A 19,221-nucleotide genomic window follows, 5' to 3' on the forward strand; every position below is an offset into this window, starting at 1 on the left:
GACCAGATGTGCTTTTCAGTTTGACTGCAGTGAGCAGAGAAGAGGAGCGGCGTGGGACAATGGGGACGCCACCAGTGGAGCAGCTGTGGACTGTTTCCTAATGGGAGTTGCAGTCGTCCCAGTGAGACGTGTCCGGTCCCTGGTGGGCCGCCACAGAATCCACCTGATGTTGTTGAGGAACTCTGGAAACAGGAACAGGCTTTTGCTGTCTCTGCTCATCTCTCACAAGCATCCGGGACCATCTGTCTCACGTAACCATGGTGACACAATACCACAAGAAGAAAAAGTGTTACGGAAATTCCACAAATTCTTCGCATATCAAGGTTTAATTGATTTTCTTTGTTTTTGCAACAATGTTTTCATCTGATTCCACACATCAGCGGCGGGCTTGTAAAAAATTACAGATTCAATCCTTTCTGTAGAATTGAAATAAGGTGAAGGAAGTTAGTGAGGGCTTTAATGGGATTTTTGGGATTTTTAAAAAATTTATTTTATGTCTCTTTAGCTATTTTTTGTTTTTATGAAGCTTATAGTTTTTGTGTTATTTAGAAGACCTAATCTCTAATTAAACATTTCTTTCCTGGAGTGATCCCTCAGTAGCTAATTTTCTGACAGGAAAGAAACTCCAGCTGTTTTGTTCTGTGTATCGCTCTTCATTCAGACAAGTAGTTCTAGTTTTTGTCAGGCAAAGAAAAAGTCAAATGGGTGTTTAGGGGCAGGGACTAAATTTTTGTTTCAACTTGGGTGCACCGATCCTAACTTTTTGGCCAATTTCCGATCTGTCCTCCCAAAACCGATTTGGCAGCTTCAGATTTCTCTTTAAAAATAATAAAAGAGATATGAAGGAAGAAGCCTTCAAAATGTTCCTTTCTGAGAAGGGAAACCAATTGAAGTTATATGGAGCTTTTCTTGTCCTCAAAACACTTTTACTATACGAACCACATTTATAACAGTTTGTACATGTAGAAGCAGTCTCTGTACAACTCTGTGGAGTTTATCATCTGATATTATTGATTAATCAACGCTGGTTAAGGTCAGTCAAGCTATAAATCATCCGATTCCGGTCACCAGTGTGATCGCTCGTTGTCGTCGAGCGATCACACTGGTGGACTGTTTCCTGAGCAATAACGTAGTCAAATGTCGTCGCCGCTGTGCTTTTGTTCCAGTAAAGCGAAACTTCAGTAGCGGCACCATCCCCGGGACGCCCGGTCTAAACGGAGAGGACGGAGTGGAGCAGACGGCAATCAAAGTCTCCCTCAAGTGTCCAATCACATTCAGACGAATCCAGCTGCCAGCCAGAGGCCACGACTGCAGGCACATACAGGTGAGGTCACACACCGTCCAGCATCACACACCATGACTACTTCAAATCACGACTTAACACGGAGCGGCCATGTTTTTTTTTCTTCTTCAAGTGTTTTGACCTGGAGTCTTATTTACAACTGAACTGTGAAAGAGGGACGTGGCGGTGTCCTGTGTGCAAGTACGTGCAGAGGCAACTTTTCTGTCAAAGCCACTTTTACCGACATGAAACTTAACCAACTAGCTGCTCCTCTCGTTTGCAGTAAAACAGCTTTGCTAGAAGGCCTGGAGGTCGACCAGTACATGCTGGGGATTCTGGTCTACATACAGAAGTAAGTTAAAAGAATAAATATAGCACATAATTGTGAACCACTTGTTTTAGAACAAAGTGAAACTTTTTAACCCACATGAAAATTATGTGGAGTGAATAACAGACTGAGAACTGAAATGGGGGATAGATGGAGCTGGAATTTAGAGGCTTTTCAAATTAAAAGTCTTAAGATTAACAAAATACTGAAACCTGAATCAGTGAGCATGTCTGTGATGATTCTGTAAATAAATCAGTGTCAAATTGTTAAGCTGATGTCAAACACAGCAAGTCAACAGGGTCCTGAGGGTTTTGAGTTTAGAGCAGGGGTTTTCAAAGTGCGGCCCTGGGGGCCATTGTGGCCCTCTGACACCTTTTGTAATTTTTTAGGATGATTTTTTCCACGCCATGTTTATATCTTCTTAAACGGAAAATGTTAAGTGCAATAAAAAGAACTTCACAATAATTGGTGCCACAAACATCCAGTCATTTATTACCGTGTTTCACTAAATACAGCAACAATTTTTAGAATAAAATTATTTTTTCTGTTGCTGAAAATAAACCAAAACCATTTTAAAGACCTACAAAACAGAAAATAAGTCCAAAATGTTAAAGGTTAACCAGGTAAACATTTGACTTAATGTTTACCTGTTGAAAACATTAAGTCAAATGTAAAATATTACATGTTTAATTTATTGTGGCGCATGTAAATACGACAGGGCTGGCCCAAGGCATAAGCAAACTAAGCAGCCGCATAGGGCCCCAGGGCCACTAAAGGGCCCCCTCAGTGGAGCTCATTTATTTATTTTTTTAGCAACGATTTCTATATCAGTATAACAAAAAACACACAATTTCATCATGAAATGATTTGTTTTTACAATAATATATATTTGATGATGTGTGTAGAAATTATTTATGGACAAAAAGACAAAAAAAAAGTTCTTTGGGCCCCCCTGGTGGCCACGGTAGGTACCACATGCTTCACCGGTAATTTGCCGTGCAAAGGTCGCGTTAACGGAATATTTCCCGTATTTGACCGGTTATTTTTTTAAATGATGGGAAAATTTGAAGCCGTTGGTCATTTGACAGATTATGTTCACACCCTTGACTGGTGTGAATTATAGATTTTACGCAAAGAGTTCATCGCAAAGGCAACTAAAATCAATTAATAAAAAATTATTTCTCAATATCATTTCATGGACACTGAGCTAAATGCGTCTTTCTGACCGGGAGCTGACAGCGTGTTGAAGAGTTGGAGCGTGTCTGGTTCAGAAGACCAAACCTTTGGTAGACATGGCGCCACCTTGAACGGTTCAGTTCAACAGCCAAACATTTATGCTAGCATCTTAGTGTGAAGCTGAGTTTTAACTTGAAATTAGTTGATTCTCCTGCTTGGCTCTGTATATTTTTGGCTTCAAAACGGTGTGTCTGATAACATTTGATAACAATAATTAAAACTTCTCAATGTTTGACATTGTCTAGCAAAATGTTTTTACATCAGGCTACATGGCTACTGCAATGTATCTATGAACTGCTCTAAGCTGTAGTTGGTGATATGCTGTTTGCTGCTGATCATTTTGTGGCTAAAACAAACAAACGTTTTTACATCAACTTCTAAGTTATATGAAACTTCTGTTAAAATCATTTGAAGGCTTAGAATCAACCCGGTACCGGTCCACATTCTCAGGGACCTGGTGTAAATTAAAGGTTTACACCAAGTGAGTTACGCTTAAGAGAAATTAATTTAATCACAGAATGTCATGAATATGTGTGTATGTATTCCATCTTAAGTTGGGCTGCACTGATTGCAGTTTTCTGGCTGATCCCCAGTTACCGATCTTTAAAACTCCTGACCTGCCAATTTTGATTTTGGCCAATATCAATCTTTTTGTTTGAAATGTCGCTAAATATAGAAGAAAGTCGCTGCGTTGGCAACAGTGGGGTGAATATTGTTAACTGTAAACGTTCAGACTTGACCTGGTGGGTCGGTCTGTCAGTCAAACCTCTCACTGCAGAGCAGAAGAGGACAGAGGCTGATTTATAAACCTTTGCTGATGAAAATAAGATCAGGGGACAAGGTGGGCTTCACATGTAGAGCTGATTACCGATCCCCCGAAATTAAGGAAATCGGCGCCCAGAAATTAACTGATTGATAAATCAGTTGGCCAAATAAATGTATCTTATTATACATGTATAAAATGTAAACAGCACTGCCAGAGATGCAATAAGTTTATAGCAGGTGTGTGAATGAGCTAATGATCGAACTGCTGATTGCAGCCAGTCTACATTGTTAGCAGAACTATGGGGCCCCAAAACCACATTTCGCTTAGGGCCCCATGGAGGCTTGGGCCGGCCCTGAAATACGATGTTGTATTAGGGCCATTGTGGATAGAAAAAAGTTAAAAAACAGAAATTTTTAGATTAATCTCAGAAATTTACTAGAAAAAACTTGGAACTTTCAGAGTTTCAAAAGTTGAAAACTTTCGAGTTTCTTTTCTAGAAAAGTACCCATTTTTTCTCCCTATCTACAGTGACTCTAATACACCATCATGAGTAAAAGACAAAGAATTCACAATAATCTTTTTGCGTTTTTAACCTGGAAGAAAGCTATTTTGGCCCCTCAATTCCTTTCAACTTGGTGATTTTGATCCTTAGCACAAACGAATGTTTATACACCACTGGTTAAGAGCTTTGTATGCTAATGTTGCGGTTCTGTTTCCCCTCTCTCAGTTCTGATTACGAGGAGATCACCATCGACCCAGTGTGCGGCTGGAGGCCCGTGCCGATCAAACCCGACCTCCACATAAAGGAGGAGCCTGATGGTCCGGTCCTAAAGCGCTGCCGCACTGTCAGTCCAAGTCACATGGTCCTGCCGAATGTGATGGAAATGATCGCGGCCCTGGGGCCCGCTTCGTCCCCATACCAGAGTCTGAGTACAGGGGGCAGGAACACCCCTGACTACAGCCGGCCAGGTAGCTCGACGATTTTGGCCCCAGTGATTAAAATATTTCGAAACCCCTGACATACGGCATGCTGAACTGAAGTCGTGCCTGGTTTGTTTTGCTCTTGCAGGAAGCCAGGGATTCTCCGGACAAACAGGATTTACAGACTTCCCCAACACTCCTGGGACCCCAACACTCGGAGAGTACACCTCCTCCGGACCGCCGCCTCCCCTCCCCTACCAGTCTGAGCAGGTTAGACATATTAAAGCCAAAGGCAGCCAGCGCTTTACACAAACCAATATCTACACCACATTGTTTAAAAACCTAATATCGAACACACAGAATCGGTTTCAGAAAACTTTTCATCCACATAAACCTGGGAGTTGCTTTAAACATGCCAAACCCACAGGGGGCAGTGTAGAGTAAAGCTAAAACCTGTCAGCCAATCAGATTGCTTCAAAACAACCACAATTTTCTGTTAGAAATTAAACATGGTGCCAGGAGGTCCATTTGTGTGGACAGATATTGAGGTTGAACTACTTTTAAATAACGCATTAGAATACACATTTGATAAAACACAAGGCGATGTTGATCAGAAAGTTAGACTGTAATGCATGGGACTCTGTCAGCTTTCCCATGTAGACACACAAACAGAAATACAGTTTTCTCAAATCTGAACTTTAGTCTGAGTTTTTATAAATTAATGTTTTTAGTGATATTAAACTGAGTTTTCTAGTGGATGGAAGGCTAAAACTCATAAAAATGAATTTGTTTTCCCAGATATCCACCTACATGTCTACTAGGCCTCAGATATCACATACATAATTGTAGGAGAAAACCTATAGAATGTATAGTTAATTGCAAAAAATATATATTATAATTGCTTTCAGGCGGCCCACTCTGGAGGAATGGAGCACTCGCACGGCAGCATCCTCCAGCAGCACGTATCGGGGGTCCACAACAACCAGAGCCTTGGCGAGGCTAGCAGCCCGCTAGCACAGAGGAGCTCAGCCACACAGAACTCACGGCTGCAGGGTGAAGGCTCCTTCAGTCTGGGAGGCCCTGCAGGGGAGGGGGCCGATCACGCTCTGGATGTGAGTAACAATCAGACAAGAACAACGAAAAACAAACAGTGAGCATCTTGTTTGAGAAGGCTTTTAAGAAAAATACTGTGAAGAACAGTTCTTTGATCAGATGAGATGACCTGTGAAACATGGCGGCAAGATGATGATCCAGGTTTGTTTTGCAGTAACAAAATCTTTCAGCTAATATGTTGTTTGCTAATTAATAACGAGGTACAACAGTCCATATTTTAGTAGCTTTTTTTACCTCAAACAAACCAGAGACCTCCATTGAAAACCTCATTTATTCCAGTCATTTCATGTAAAAAAGGGAAACTCATATTATATATACTGCATTATGAAACGCTAACTTTGAAAATGCTTAGCATGCTTAGCTTAATTTTAAAGCAGTTTCTAATCTACTGTTGTCCTGCATGCTTTCTGATTGAAGTCCTACTGCGGTCAATTAGTCAAAATTTAGCAACAGAGTTAGCAATACTGGCAGCAACAGAGTTAGCAATACTGGCAGCAACAGAGTTAGCAATACTCAAGAGCTATAAAACTGAAACTCTTAGTGAAAAGTTATTTCCAAAGAATCACTTCCTGTACTGCAAGTGCACAAGTACGTGTGTAATGCCAAATTTGACTCTGGTGCAGTGATGTACTATGATTTTGTACATGTTTCATCATTGACATAAGTTGTACTTAGCACTTCAGTATTAGTTTCTACAAAACGCCATGTTTATGTAGCGCGTTAGTGTTAATGTAACTAATATTTATGACTAGTGCTTTAGGGTTAGCGCGGCTTCCCACTGAATTCACATACTAGCTAAGTTTAATTTTTTTGATTTAAATAACTGCATTAAAGTTCTATATCTTATTGACAATACCTGACATCCTAGAGAGGCAGCTGGTAATTAACCACGACTGCATCAGTTTATGCAGTCGTGGTTATTAAAAATTATGAGTGATGCCTCCTGTTAAATCCTTGAGTTTTACTTCAGCATTAAGGTATTTCTGTACATCTGGGCGTGAGGTATTTGAATGATTCAGGCTCGGCAGTAAAAGTAGGTTATGACATGTTTGTGCATGTGATCTCAGTAGCTGAATGTCCATTAAAAATGTGTGCAAAACTTTGTCAATATTCTATCAGTTTCCATTAAATGAGAAACACAATTAAAATCACACGTGAGTAAGTTTGTTGATGGGATGTCATTAAAAGGCACGCCATGCCATGATTCTTCAACTACTTCCTGTTGTCCTCTTTGTGTTTTTTGCCAATAGTAATGTCCGGTTGTTGATCACATGACTCGTGTGATGAGAAAATCACAAGCGTTTCCACTGTAGCTTTTCGAAATACACCGACTTCGATACAGCTCTAAAACACCACAAAAACCTTTTGTTTTGAAATATGAGAAGTATTTTTTTTAAATTGGCATGTTTCCATTAAGCAGATTTATTTTTGCAATTCCAATTTGCGCAATTCTAAGGCCCGTGGGAACACAGCAGGTAAGTGTTTTCTTTGTGCAAAAAGGCAGCTTGCAGTTTAAATCAGTTAATTTTCTTTCTTTGGAGCAGCAAAGCCATGAAAAACAGAAATAGTTGTACTTAATGTACAGAAATCCTCAGCATCTCACACTGTTTCTGTCTGCCCTGCAGCTTCTTCCCGAGCTGACCAACCCGGACGAGCTGCTGTCGTACCTGGGCCCCCCCGACCTCCCGAACAACAGCAACGACGACCTGCTGGCGCTGTTCGAAAACAACTGACTTGTGGACTGAGCCGAAGAGCGCCGCCCGGCCCCCCGTCTGCACCCACTTCAGCGTGTGCGTGCATACCAGTGTTTTTGTTCGTCTTTTGTCTTTTAAGTGTCCTACTGTACTCTGCGGTCCTTTCAGTGCAGTGTGGAGGTGCATGAAGGAACAAGGTGAGTGAAGTACAAAAAGATCCTAACAGGCACCGACTCCACAGGCCAGCATTTCAAGCACAAGCCTCAGACTGGGGAGGGAAGGTTTGGGGGGGCAGGAGGTGTGTATGAGGAAGATGATGGAAACTGAAGGATTCCCACATTAACTTTACTGTAGCTGCTTCATGTTGCCATATGCATTTGAAATATTTAGTGGAAAGGAGCAGGTTCCCTTCTGTAAGTCGAAGACATCAGTGCAACCAAACTACAAAAGAAATCTGCTCAGTGACACAGTAGCTGTGTTTCCAGTGACCATGTAATTGCACCGTTTGACATTTTGAATATAAACACCAATTTTGAAAACTAATTTCGTGATAAAGCGTTTTGGCGCTTTGATGGTTTGGTTTTTGGTCATATGGATATCAGTTTACTTAGCAAAACACTTTTCCCGCATCACACCAGCCTCATGGATCAACAACTGGATGTTGCCTCTGGCGCCAACCACGAAGAAGAAGACGACAGGAAGTAGTTGGCATGTTTTTTAATGAGTTATTGTGTGACCAAACTTATTGATGTGCGATTTTAATTTCGATTTTTACTGAAGGGAAACGGCACAATTGCAAAATAGTTTTTTGTCGACATTAGCGGAATATTGACAAAGTTTTGCGCACATTTGTAATGGAAACACAGCTATGTGATGTCACTTATATTAGAAGATTAAAGGTCCTCACACATACAGAGTCAAGCAATATTGTGACAACATATAACTGAAATGTATCCGTTTATCAGCCTCACTTTACTATTGTTTGGTTTTTATTCCTCTCACAGACCAAAGTTAGTCTGGTGGTCAAACAACGATTTTTAAAGATAACATTAATGGCTACTTGGGAAAAACCTCGTCACATCTGTATGTATGAAGATCTTTAGTTTTTTTTAATGGTATTTCAAAATATTTTTATGTCATCAAAGACATAAAAATCAAAACCAACATCATGCCTTTGTCAATCCTTAAATGATTTATTTCTTCATTTCTCTGAATATCAGGAAGGAGAGAAAGAATTAGAACTGGGAATCTGAACACAACACAAAAGTAACTTCCTGGTATTATTAGTTCAAATAGATCTAAGTCAATACATTTTATACTCTGAGTACAATTTTACAAAAAATCTCTATAAATAGAATTTGCTGTTAAGTTGCAGCTCCTGTTGTCCAGACTGTGTATCAGATTTAGAATCCGTGTCAGAAGCGAAAGCAACAAGAAAGTGCCTTGAAGTGCAGCGCCACTTTTGGCCAGCAGTGGTTAGTGTCGTACTGAAAGATATATTTTTCTGACAATTCATCCGCACATCTGTTCAAATTGATCCTAGCTATCACACAGTGCAATGAGCTCAGTTTATTATTCAAATTAGTTTTTAATGTTTTCTAGGGAAACCCAGCACATTGCATCGAGTCGTTGACTTGCAGAAGCAGCATGTAAACATCCAAAACATTCTGCCAAATCGACAGAAGCCGTTCACTGCACAAAACAATCTACCTCTTCTTCCTCCATCAGCACCTGAATCCTGAACCTTTGAGATGAAGCTGGCAAAAAATGATCTAGAATAATGGGGTCCAAATGTTTTGAGAAAAGTTTTTTTTTTTAATTAATCATTCACTATTTTCTTATTCATTCAATATTTTTAATAAAATAAATAAAATAAGTCATATGTATATTAGCAAACGGAAGCGCAAATCATTGTGGATCCAAAGCTAAAGGCGCATTTATCCCATTGAAATAAAAGCGTTGAGTTTCCCACGATGATGTATTAGGGCCATTTTAGAAAGAACAGAAAAAGGAGTATATTTACACCCAAAAAGTCAGAAATGTCGGGATTAATCGCAGATATGTTTTAGAAAAAAACAAGGACATTTCTGAGCCTGTAAGGTAGAAGATTTGCTAGAAAACCTCAGAAATTTTCTAGAAAAAGCTTCTGAGTTTCAAAAGTAATAATTTTTGGATTTTTGGAAATTTTCTAATTTTTCTAGAAAATTCTGAGACCCAAAATATGCTGCTGTAGTTTCCAAATTCTTTTGGCCTTGATTGGAGAAAGAAACGATGAGAACGCTATAAAATCACGTTTATTTATTTTTTTGCTAGCCTGACATTTACATTGTGAGAAGACTTTAATAAGTCGGGGGAAAAAACTGGCCCTAATTGAAAAGCAAAAAGTCTCCGTCAGCATCAACCACCTTAGCTGCATTCTTGAATTTCCATCGTAGGACGTATGAAATCAGTCCACTAACACTGTTGGTTTTGCTTTCTATGTCATTTACTAGAAAATGATGCAACTAAAACAACAAAAACTGACCAGTTCTGGTGACACTTGGTGCAATCGCAGCATCATTGTTGTCTGAGGTTCACTGTCTGCGACGTGCTTCAGCACTGTGGGAAAATAAAAAGTTTTAAATCCCCTGCCACACCAGCACCACCACCGTTCCTTCCCTCTGTCGGGGCTTTCAGAGCTGTGTGTGCGATGGCCTTTTCTGCCATTGTATGTTTTTAAATGGTTTGACATGTATAACCCATCCAGACGCGGGTTTATGTACTGTATAATCAGCTGTTTTCATTAGAGAACGTGTGTGTATCAAAAGAATTGTTAATCATGGTAACTTTGTCATTAGTTGGATAATGGATCATTGTTGGCACTGTATACATTCTATATGTTAGAAAACTATAAAGCTGTTGTAAGAAAAAGAAAAAAGAAAAACTTCACTCATAGGCACATGACGCATGTATGACAGAAACTAGTCATCTGACACTAGGTCAGGCAGTGAAACATGCAACGGTTGGTTCCTAATTCTACTTTGTAAAGCTGAAGTTTATTGTTTTTTATTGTTTTGTTTTTTTTCTATGATCAGTTTTGCAACCGTACCCTTTGTGGTCCAGCGTTGCCTTAACGAGGTAACTACAGCAAAAATGTTCTTTGCCAATTTGAGCAACAGCGATATTATATTTGGAAACGATGGACTATTTAACTGCAAATTTGCTAGAAAGGAAGAAGAAGAAAAAGCTTTTTTAAATATGTAAACTACTCCACATATTTTGTAGCACATTGTAATTGCCATTATTTTCTATTTATTTTTTAATCATAATCATCATTGTACCCACATTTACTTTGTCTCCCCCGCCCCTCCCACCTCTGAATCTAAATTAAAAGTCACTTTATTTGGCAAAGACTGTTCGATCTTTCATCTTTATTGAAAACGCTTCTTGTCACGCGTGACTGGGATCCACTTGGCTGGACTTTCTTCATGGCAGTCTTTTAATCCGAACACTTTCATTATTGATTAAACAAAGGTGGAGTTAAAATGGTCAAAATCCAAGTTCCTATTGGTCCAAAACAACTGAAATTGTGTTGTTAATCACAAGCACTTGATCAAATCATCACCAGGAAGTGCCACCGCCTCTTTGAATCGGCGCTTTGTGGAGCTAACTTGAGCCCTGGAGAAGCAATTGTTGCTGTTAGGGAGAAACAACGATTGCAGTTTTCTGGCCGATCGCTGCTGATCTTTATAAAGCTTGACCTGCCGATTCAGATTTTTGCCGATACACAGGTTTTTTGGGGGGTTTTGCCTGTAAAGTCACTAAATATATTGACAAAGTCTTTGAGTGGTTGTTAATTGCGCAGTACAGACACAGGTCTGCCAGTCAAACCGCTCACGACAGAGCAAAAGGGAACAGAGGCTGATTTTCAGACATATGAAGAGGAGAGGATTGATTTCTCTAACATTTTCTAGAGTTCAGTATAAAGCCATTTCCATAAAACTAAAGAATAGCGAAGACTTCATGAGAGCAAGGATGAAGGCAGGTAATAAAAAAAAAACGACCATCAGTAATAGCTGCTAGCGGCATGGACAACCGCCCAGGGCGTCATCATGTGGGCGGCAGCATGATGAAGTGACTGTATCTATACTGAAATAATATATTCTGGACACCTTTTATGAAAAACTGTACTTTCTTTGGCACTTTTTCAGATGGTGGGTAGTTGGGAATTTTCCATAAAAAAAGAAATCTAAAAAATGATCTCTATTTTCAGTCAGCAAAATAAAAAAAAACTACTGAAGATAGCCATAAATGAATGTTTTTATCTGATGAAGCAGCCTAATTGACATAAAAGAAGGAAGTTTCAATGGAATGCATAAAAAAATAAACATTTTGGTGCAAGTCAAAAATTCCCTAAAATTAGATATTTTAAAAAACAAACAAAAAATCCCTATTTCCTACCACCGACATCAATGAAACTATTAAAGATGGCCAAAATGGATGACTTTATATTATTCAGCAGCCTAATTTATCTTTGGTAGAGAAGTTTTATTGAAATCTGATGAAAGATACGAATTTGAGGAGCGGTCAAGAAATACTCAATTTTGTCAATTTTTGTGTGAGGAAAGGAACAAACAAAAGTCCCAGAAGTATTAACAGAAAGGTGGACCTGGTGAGCCGATCAAAAAGAACCAAACGGTGCAGCAGGGGGCCAACCCTTTACTGGGCTGTTGAGGCCCCTACTAGTACCAAACTAGCAAAAAAGAATCTACAGCAAAGAAAGAATCGAAAACAGGACAACCGGTCCCACCAGGCCAAAATCACAACGAAACAACGGCGAGCAAACAAAGGCTGACAGAAACTACCGCATGGCAGGCTGGAGACGTCAGCTGCGGCCGACAGCTACTGAAGACGTGCGCGCACCGCGTCAGGACGCATCCGCGGTGGTGGAGCGAGCGGAAGGGCGGTAGAGCCAGAGCCGACTCCAAACATGTGTTAACCCAGAATATTTCTAGGCGGTCCAACAGCGCCACAAATGAACGAGACCAAGTTAATAACCAAACAGGAATTATCCAAACTCCAACGTATGTTAAACAAAAGTCTTTCAACTAAAGTCAGTACAAAACAATCTAGAAAGACAAAAATAACCTCAAATAATTAGAATGTGCCCAAAGCACATAACACACACACACACATATATATATATATATACTGTATATATATATATAATGATGACATTAAAAGTGTGAGGCCTTTTAATTATGCCAATTAAAATTAAAAGGTCTCACACCTTATATATAATAAGTTATATATTAATATTATTACAATATACACTGCCTGGCCAAAAAAAAAGTCGCCACCTGGATTTAACTAAGCAAATAGGTACAAGCCTCCTATTGGATAAGTACTGCATAGGCGATTATCTTTCAGGTGGCAACAAGTTATTTAACCCCAGCTGATGCAATGAGTAATTCCTCATTTCTTAAACAACCATGGCAAAAGACACATCCTGTGGTCGTGGAAAAGACGTTGGTCTGTTTAAGAAGGGTCAAATCATTGGCATGCATCAAGCAGAGAAAACATCTAAGGAGATTGCAGAAACTACTAGAATTGGGTTAAGAACTGTCCAACGCATCATTAAAAACTGGAAGGATGGTGGGGAACCATCGTCTTCCAGGAAGAAATGTGGTCAGAAAAAAATCCTGAATGATCGTGATCGGCGATTACTTAAACGTTTGGTCAAATCAGATCGAAGAAAAACAACAGCAGAACTCAGGAATGTGTTTAATTGTGAACACAAAAGCATTTCCACACGCACAATGCGAAGGGAACTCAAGGGGTTGGGATTGAACAGCTGTGTAGCTGTAAGAAAACCTCTAATCAGTAAGGCTAACCAGAAAAAAAGGCTTCAGTTTGCTAGGGAGCATAAAGATTGGACTCTGGAGGAATGGAAGAGGGTCATGTGGTCTGATGAGTCCAGATTTACCCTGTTCCAGAGTGATGGGCGCATCAGGGTAAGAAGAGAGGCAGGTGAAGTGATGCACCCATCATGCCTAGTGCCTACTGTACAAGCCTGTGGGGGCAGTTCTATGATCTGGGGTTGCTGCAGTTGGTCAGGTCAAGGTTCAGCAACATTGTGTGCCCAAAGAATGAGGTCAGCTGACTACCTGAATATACTGAATGACCAGGTTATTCCATCAATGGATTTTGTCTTCCCAAATGGAACGGGCATATTCCAAGATGACAATGCCAGGATTCATCGGGCTCACATTGTGAAAGAGTGGTTCAGGGAGCATGAGACATCTTTTTCACACATGGATTGGCCACCACAGAGTCCAGACCTTAACCCCATTGAGAATCTTTGGGATGTGCTGGAGAAGGCTTTGCGCAGTGGTCAGACTCTCCCATCATCAATACAAGATCTTGGTGAAAGATTAATGCAACACTGGATGGAAATAAATCTTGTGACCTTGCAGAAGCTTATTGAAACAATGCCACAGCGAATGCGGGCTGTAATCAAAGCTAAAGGCGGTCCAACAAAATATTAGAGAGTGTGACCATTTTTTGGTGGCGACTTTTTTTTTGGCCAGGCAGTGTATAATCTTATTGATATGAAACTCACACCAGTAGTTTGTAGAATAGGTGTGATTATGCAGAAAGGCTTACTATGTTAGCAGGGATGCTTATTTTGGCACAGCAAGTTATTAGCCTGCTGACATTTGCAAGCCCTGTTTTTCATCTCGAAATGTGTCAATACAGATATGAAAGTCCTACCAGTAACTTAGTGGTAACAGGACTGTAATCTTGTATATTTAAAGTGGTTTATTGCCTCGTGGTAAACGCACCATAATGGTGCGTTCACACCAAACACGCTATTATCGGAGCGTCCATCAGAAAACAGCGGCTAGAGCTGATGCGTCTGACACGCCTCCATATAGACTGTGAATGTAAACCAGATGGGCAAAACGATAGGTGTAGAGCAAAACGTCAAGTGCCTGAATTCTAATGGTGGTCCACACCAAACACGTTACTTGCATCAAAAACGCCTCCGAAGCTTCAAATTCGACGCTTGTGCACTTTGAATGCAGACGCTTGATGCCAAATGCTTGACAACTAGCATTTGGTGCGTCTGGTGTACATTGAAAGACTATGTGGAGGCGCGTCGAGGGCACGTCAGCTCTAGGTTGGACGACCTTGACGCGTCAAACGCTCCAAACGATTCAAAACGCGCAACGGCCTTCGACGAGCCTCCACATAGACTTTGACTGTTAACCAGAATCGCCTGACGCTCAAAACGCGTTTGGTGTGAACGCAGCAAAGTGGACAAGCGTCGAACTTGAAGATTTGGGCACGTTTTTGACGTAACGCGTTTAGTGTGAACGCACCTTTAGACAACTCCAAACCTTGACATTACCAGAACACAAAACTACTCCTAACCTCAGTCTAAACTTAATCTACACCTTAACCCAGATACTAAATATAATGCTTCACAGCATTAGGATCAGGCTTCAGTAAAATATACTGCTCAAAAAAATAAAGGGAACACTTTAAGTGTTAAACACCTGTTTAAGTGTTCCCTTTATTTTTTTGAGCAGTGTATATATAAGTGAACAATAGAGACTTGTCAGGATCTGTGTTTTTCTGTGTTTATTTAGAGTTTCCTGTGTCTTTGAGTCTCCGTGTTGTCCTGTCTCCCCCTTGATTGTTTCCCAGGTGTGTCTCGTTTCTGTGATTACCCTCCCGTGTATTTAATGCCACCTGTGTGTCTGCGTTTCTGTCGGGTCCTTGTCTAATGTGCGTTCAGTCCTTCGTGTGTCCAGCCGTAAAACAGTTGCTACCAGCGTTGAGCCCTGGCTTCCGCTCAGTCGTGCTGCCTGTGTTATTGGACTTGTTTTGGACTGTTACTTTCTGGATTATCACCATTAAACCATCATCTTCTCATTTCAACCCGAGTCTCAAGCGTCTGCCTCACCACCTCATCCACCAATTCATGACAGAAGGACCCGACCAGAACCGATCGGTGAGGCTCGCTGTTAATATGGATCCAGCCGTATTAAGAAGAACAATGAAGGACTATGTCGAGGAGGTGGCAAGGCCATACTCCGCCCGTCACCGCCTGAACATTGCCACACGCTTGGTGATCATGCTGGATTACTGGATTCCGCGGCTTCCGCACCTGGGGCTGGTGGAGTTGCAGGAGGAGGCAGAGCGGGAGCGCCTGACGGCGGTTGCTGTTTTGAAAGGCAACACTCTGCCTCCCAAACCGCACAGTTTCTCCGCCAGCCAGGGGCGCAACTCCATATTTTTGAGGTGGATGTGAACATATCTTCGGCGCCCCCCCATATATCGAATGATGACTGAGGCCTGCTCTTGCTTTGAAATATCAGGTGTGCAGTCCAGTTCCACTGCAAAGTACTTAGAGGACTTGATCTTGGCAGATATTTTACTCAAAACACACTCTGATATTGAATCTAAAAATTCATTCTGAGTGCACCATGTCAGATATCCAGTGGTATCAATCACTATCAATAGTTTTACCTAGGCGTAAGCGAGATGCCATTTCTTTCCACGTCAGATAAGCATTTATGTGAGAACTACTGGTTTCATGGTGCTTCAGTGTTTTTGAAAGACATCGCCAGTTATTATACCCCTCCACAAGGCATGTGTCAAGAACTTTAGCTTCACCAAAAAGCTTACATGCAAAACAATAGACTCTGTTAGTATTTTTAGAATACAGTAACCAATCTCGTTCAACTTTCTCTCCATTAGACAGTAAACGAAAACAGTATGCTTTGGAAAAACACCTCTTATTCTTCTCTGATCTTGGATATGGACCATCAGAAACTTTCTGTGGGCCATTTACAACCATGTACTGCCTAAATGTGTCCCCCATTTTGTGTGGTAAAGGCCATTCAGATGGTTCTTCTGAATAAAGCCTTGTCTCGGCTCTCTCCTCCGCAGCTCTGTGCTTCTCTCTCTTTTCATCATCTAGTCCTCTCTGCTCTTCCTCTCCCTCATCTGCACCTTTCTGTTTCTCATTCTCCTTTCTCGTGGTTGACTCACCATGACTGCCTGCACTAATTTTCCCAAAAAAAGAACACAATCAAAGATGGTCATCAGAAACTCAAACCATCGTGGTATATAGGTTTTTGTTGCTTTCCTAATGCCTACCTGATCTCATCACTTGTCTCCTCTATCACTGACCTCATGTCTGTGTGATGCCCACGGGTGTGTGCTCACAATAGAAAAAAAGGAGCATGCATTTCTTTGACGATGGGTGTAGTAATGGTGTTTCACCAGTAGGTGGCGCATGGAGACTCTGAGCTGCCTGTTGCTCTGTCGTTTTCTCATAAGCTGAGAGAAATTGGAGCAACACAGACTGCGTCTCCCATGTGCTCATTTTCATACATTTTTCAGGTGAGAATAACCTGCAAGTTCGTTTTAATAAAGTACTTTTTTTTTATTATTGGGTACCGTTCGAGAAATGTTTAAGCAAATGTGTCAAAGTGTAAAGATATTGAAATAGTTTATTGTATTTCGGAGCCAGCGGTGGCTAGAGGGAGTAGCTAACATGCCGTGATGCTAGTGGTTAGCACACTAGCAGCAGATGATAGCGGGGTATGTAGATCAGGCTCCAGGGTTTATTTGTGTTATAAACATATATACATTCACTTAATTAAAGTAGTTTGAATTCTAGTATAGTTATGCCAGTTTACAATAACTTTAGATACAGGCCCATTAAAATGTCACCGTGTGTGATTAAATATGCATATTAAGTGCAGTGAATTGAAGGTACTTGTTACCTGAGGGAATTGGGACAAAATAACGAGGTTATTTGATTATTTCTGGTTTAAGGAATGCTAATGTTGATGTTTCTGTCAATGATAGAATATGTTTAATATGTACAGTAAATTACTGATCTATAAATTGGGCTGTATTGACAGTTAAATGAGCTGGTTAGTTCAATAAATAAGCTGAGAGAAATTGGAGCAACACAGACCGAGTCTCCCATGTGCTCATTTTCATACATTTTTCAGCTTTATCTGCTGCTGACGGGTCCGGAACCCTGGTACCCGTTACATCTGTCTCCTTCATCCCTTGTCTGTGGTGTTCTCCACTAAGTCATGTGGTCAAAAATATTAGTTGTAAAAATTACAGATCTTACCGTTTTTAAAAATAATGTTTAAAAATTTGTGCTTGAGATGGACTAGTTGCTCCCTCACTTCCACCTGCATTAGACCAACCTGTTGCCTTCCCCTGTCTGTCCTGATTCTTCCTCTTTCATCATCTTCTCTTCTTTCTCTCCACCATCACAGCTGAATGACATCAATTTTGTGTTAAATAGGCTTAAAAAATACAGCAGTCAAACTACAATAGAAATTAAACTTTAATTTAAATCATCTCCTTGTTGGATAACAGTTACTGATTGGACATTACTTCTGATCTGACTTATCAGATACATCACAACACCACTGTAGTGGTATTGAATAAGACATTTAAACTCAAGTGTCCCCCTGCCAAAAAGGTTGGTAAAATAGGTCACCAACCTTTTTGAGTTTAAGGGCTTTAGTGACTCTGATGACTAATTTGTCTGATACACACATGAACTTGAACAACTCATCTTTAATTAAAGAATCCATAATACATATGAGTGAAAAAAATGCACCCAGGAGGGCTAAGTGTTGGACCATAGCTGGGCACTGCCGCCACAGCAGCTTTAGCTTTCCTGTGTTAATATTTCCTGAGTTTTATTTCGGTCATTCTTACTTAGTGCGCGGTTATGTGTCTGTGACAGGTTTATGTATCAGATATTCATAGAAATACAAAACAAATCGCGTCCCTTAATGGTTTAATAGGGGAGGCAACTTTTAACAGCAAATATGGGACGATTCCGTATTAGGCTAGCTGCTAGCTTTAGCTAACTTGATTATTTACAAGCCTCCTGTCCTGCTAATACACTGACGGTACTTACCTACTATCTTTCAACCACATTGAAAGGCTTTTTTTCATCCCGCCAACATCTTTATCCTTCTCCCTTTTCCTTTTTCTGTTTTGCGACCCGGACAGCTTTTTTTTCTGCCGCTCCATTTTGTCAAGTGCACTACGAGTGGTAGTCTAAAATAAAAAAAAAACAAAAAAAAAACACGCCTGCGTACTCTTAGGGGCGCGTGCACAGCCACCTGCATGGGAGGAGCAGAGGGGCGCCTAATCAGTGCTGTTCCCCTGTTATTGATCATTTCATTCTGTTAATTATAGAAAATGCCAACAAGAAAAAAACATTTTTCGAGACGGGGTTTTGGCGCCCCCTCTAGTGCAGCGCCCCTATGCGTCGCATACCCTGCATACCCACTTTTTGCGCCACTGCCGCCGCCAGCCCAGATCCAGCTCCATCTCCAGGACCAGCAACTCCGTCCGGCGCATCCGAGCCCACTGCCACTGCCTCTCCCCCTCTCGTCGCCGCCGGACCACCTGCGTGGTTCCCGCCTCCTTTGCCTTTTTATAGTTATATTTACATTTTCGACATCATAACTGGATTACTTCAAACCTAAGGACTGGGGGATTTTCTTACTTTTACTTTTATTTTTTTTACCTTACTTTTCTTCATCTCCAAGTTGAACCAGGGCAAAATGCCTCCAGCCGACCCAAGGGACATTAGCAGTATTATAAAACGACTTCAGTCTATAGAAATGAAGATTCAACTGCTGGAGGTGAACTTTGAGATCAACGCTACCTGTGGAAATCAGACAACTCTTCCTCAAATCAACGGAGAGGCCGTACGCCTCGCATCAAGCAGCTCACCCTGGAACGCTCTGGGTGCCAAGCCGAAGCAAAAGTCTCACACCGCAGATCCGATGAGATGACTGACAGGGAGAAATCCCTCACCTGGACGAATCAGCGTGGC

The 19,221-nt window shown here is 40.9% G+C and overlaps 1 protein-coding gene across 3 annotated transcripts in view; it reads left to right on the forward strand.

Moving 5' to 3' along the window:
• Nucleotides 1–10,732, forward strand: part of zmiz2 (zinc finger, MIZ-type containing 2) — a 39,076-nt gene extending 28,344 nt beyond the window's left edge. For all 3 annotated transcript variants that reach the window (XM_028025508.1, XM_028025509.1, XM_028025510.1), the window contains exons 14-20: nt 1,167–1,324; nt 1,416–1,483; nt 1,566–1,634; nt 4,340–4,581; nt 4,682–4,803; nt 5,442–5,645; nt 7,272–10,732. In XM_028025508.1, coding sequence (XP_027881309.1) covers nt 1,167–1,324; nt 1,416–1,483; nt 1,566–1,634; nt 4,340–4,581; nt 4,682–4,803; nt 5,442–5,645; nt 7,272–7,379 — 971 coding nt within the window. In that variant the 3' untranslated portion in view covers nt 7,380–10,732. The remainder of the gene's footprint in view (nt 1–1,166; nt 1,325–1,415; nt 1,484–1,565; nt 1,635–4,339; nt 4,582–4,681; nt 4,804–5,441; nt 5,646–7,271) is intronic.
• Nucleotides 10,733–19,221: the final 8,489 nt, after the last annotated feature.

This window comes from Xiphophorus couchianus, chromosome 8 (genome assembly GCF_001444195.1).
Source record: "Xiphophorus couchianus chromosome 8, X_couchianus-1.0, whole genome shotgun sequence".
Lineage (NCBI taxonomy): Eukaryota > Metazoa > Chordata > Actinopteri > Cyprinodontiformes > Poeciliidae > Xiphophorus > Xiphophorus couchianus.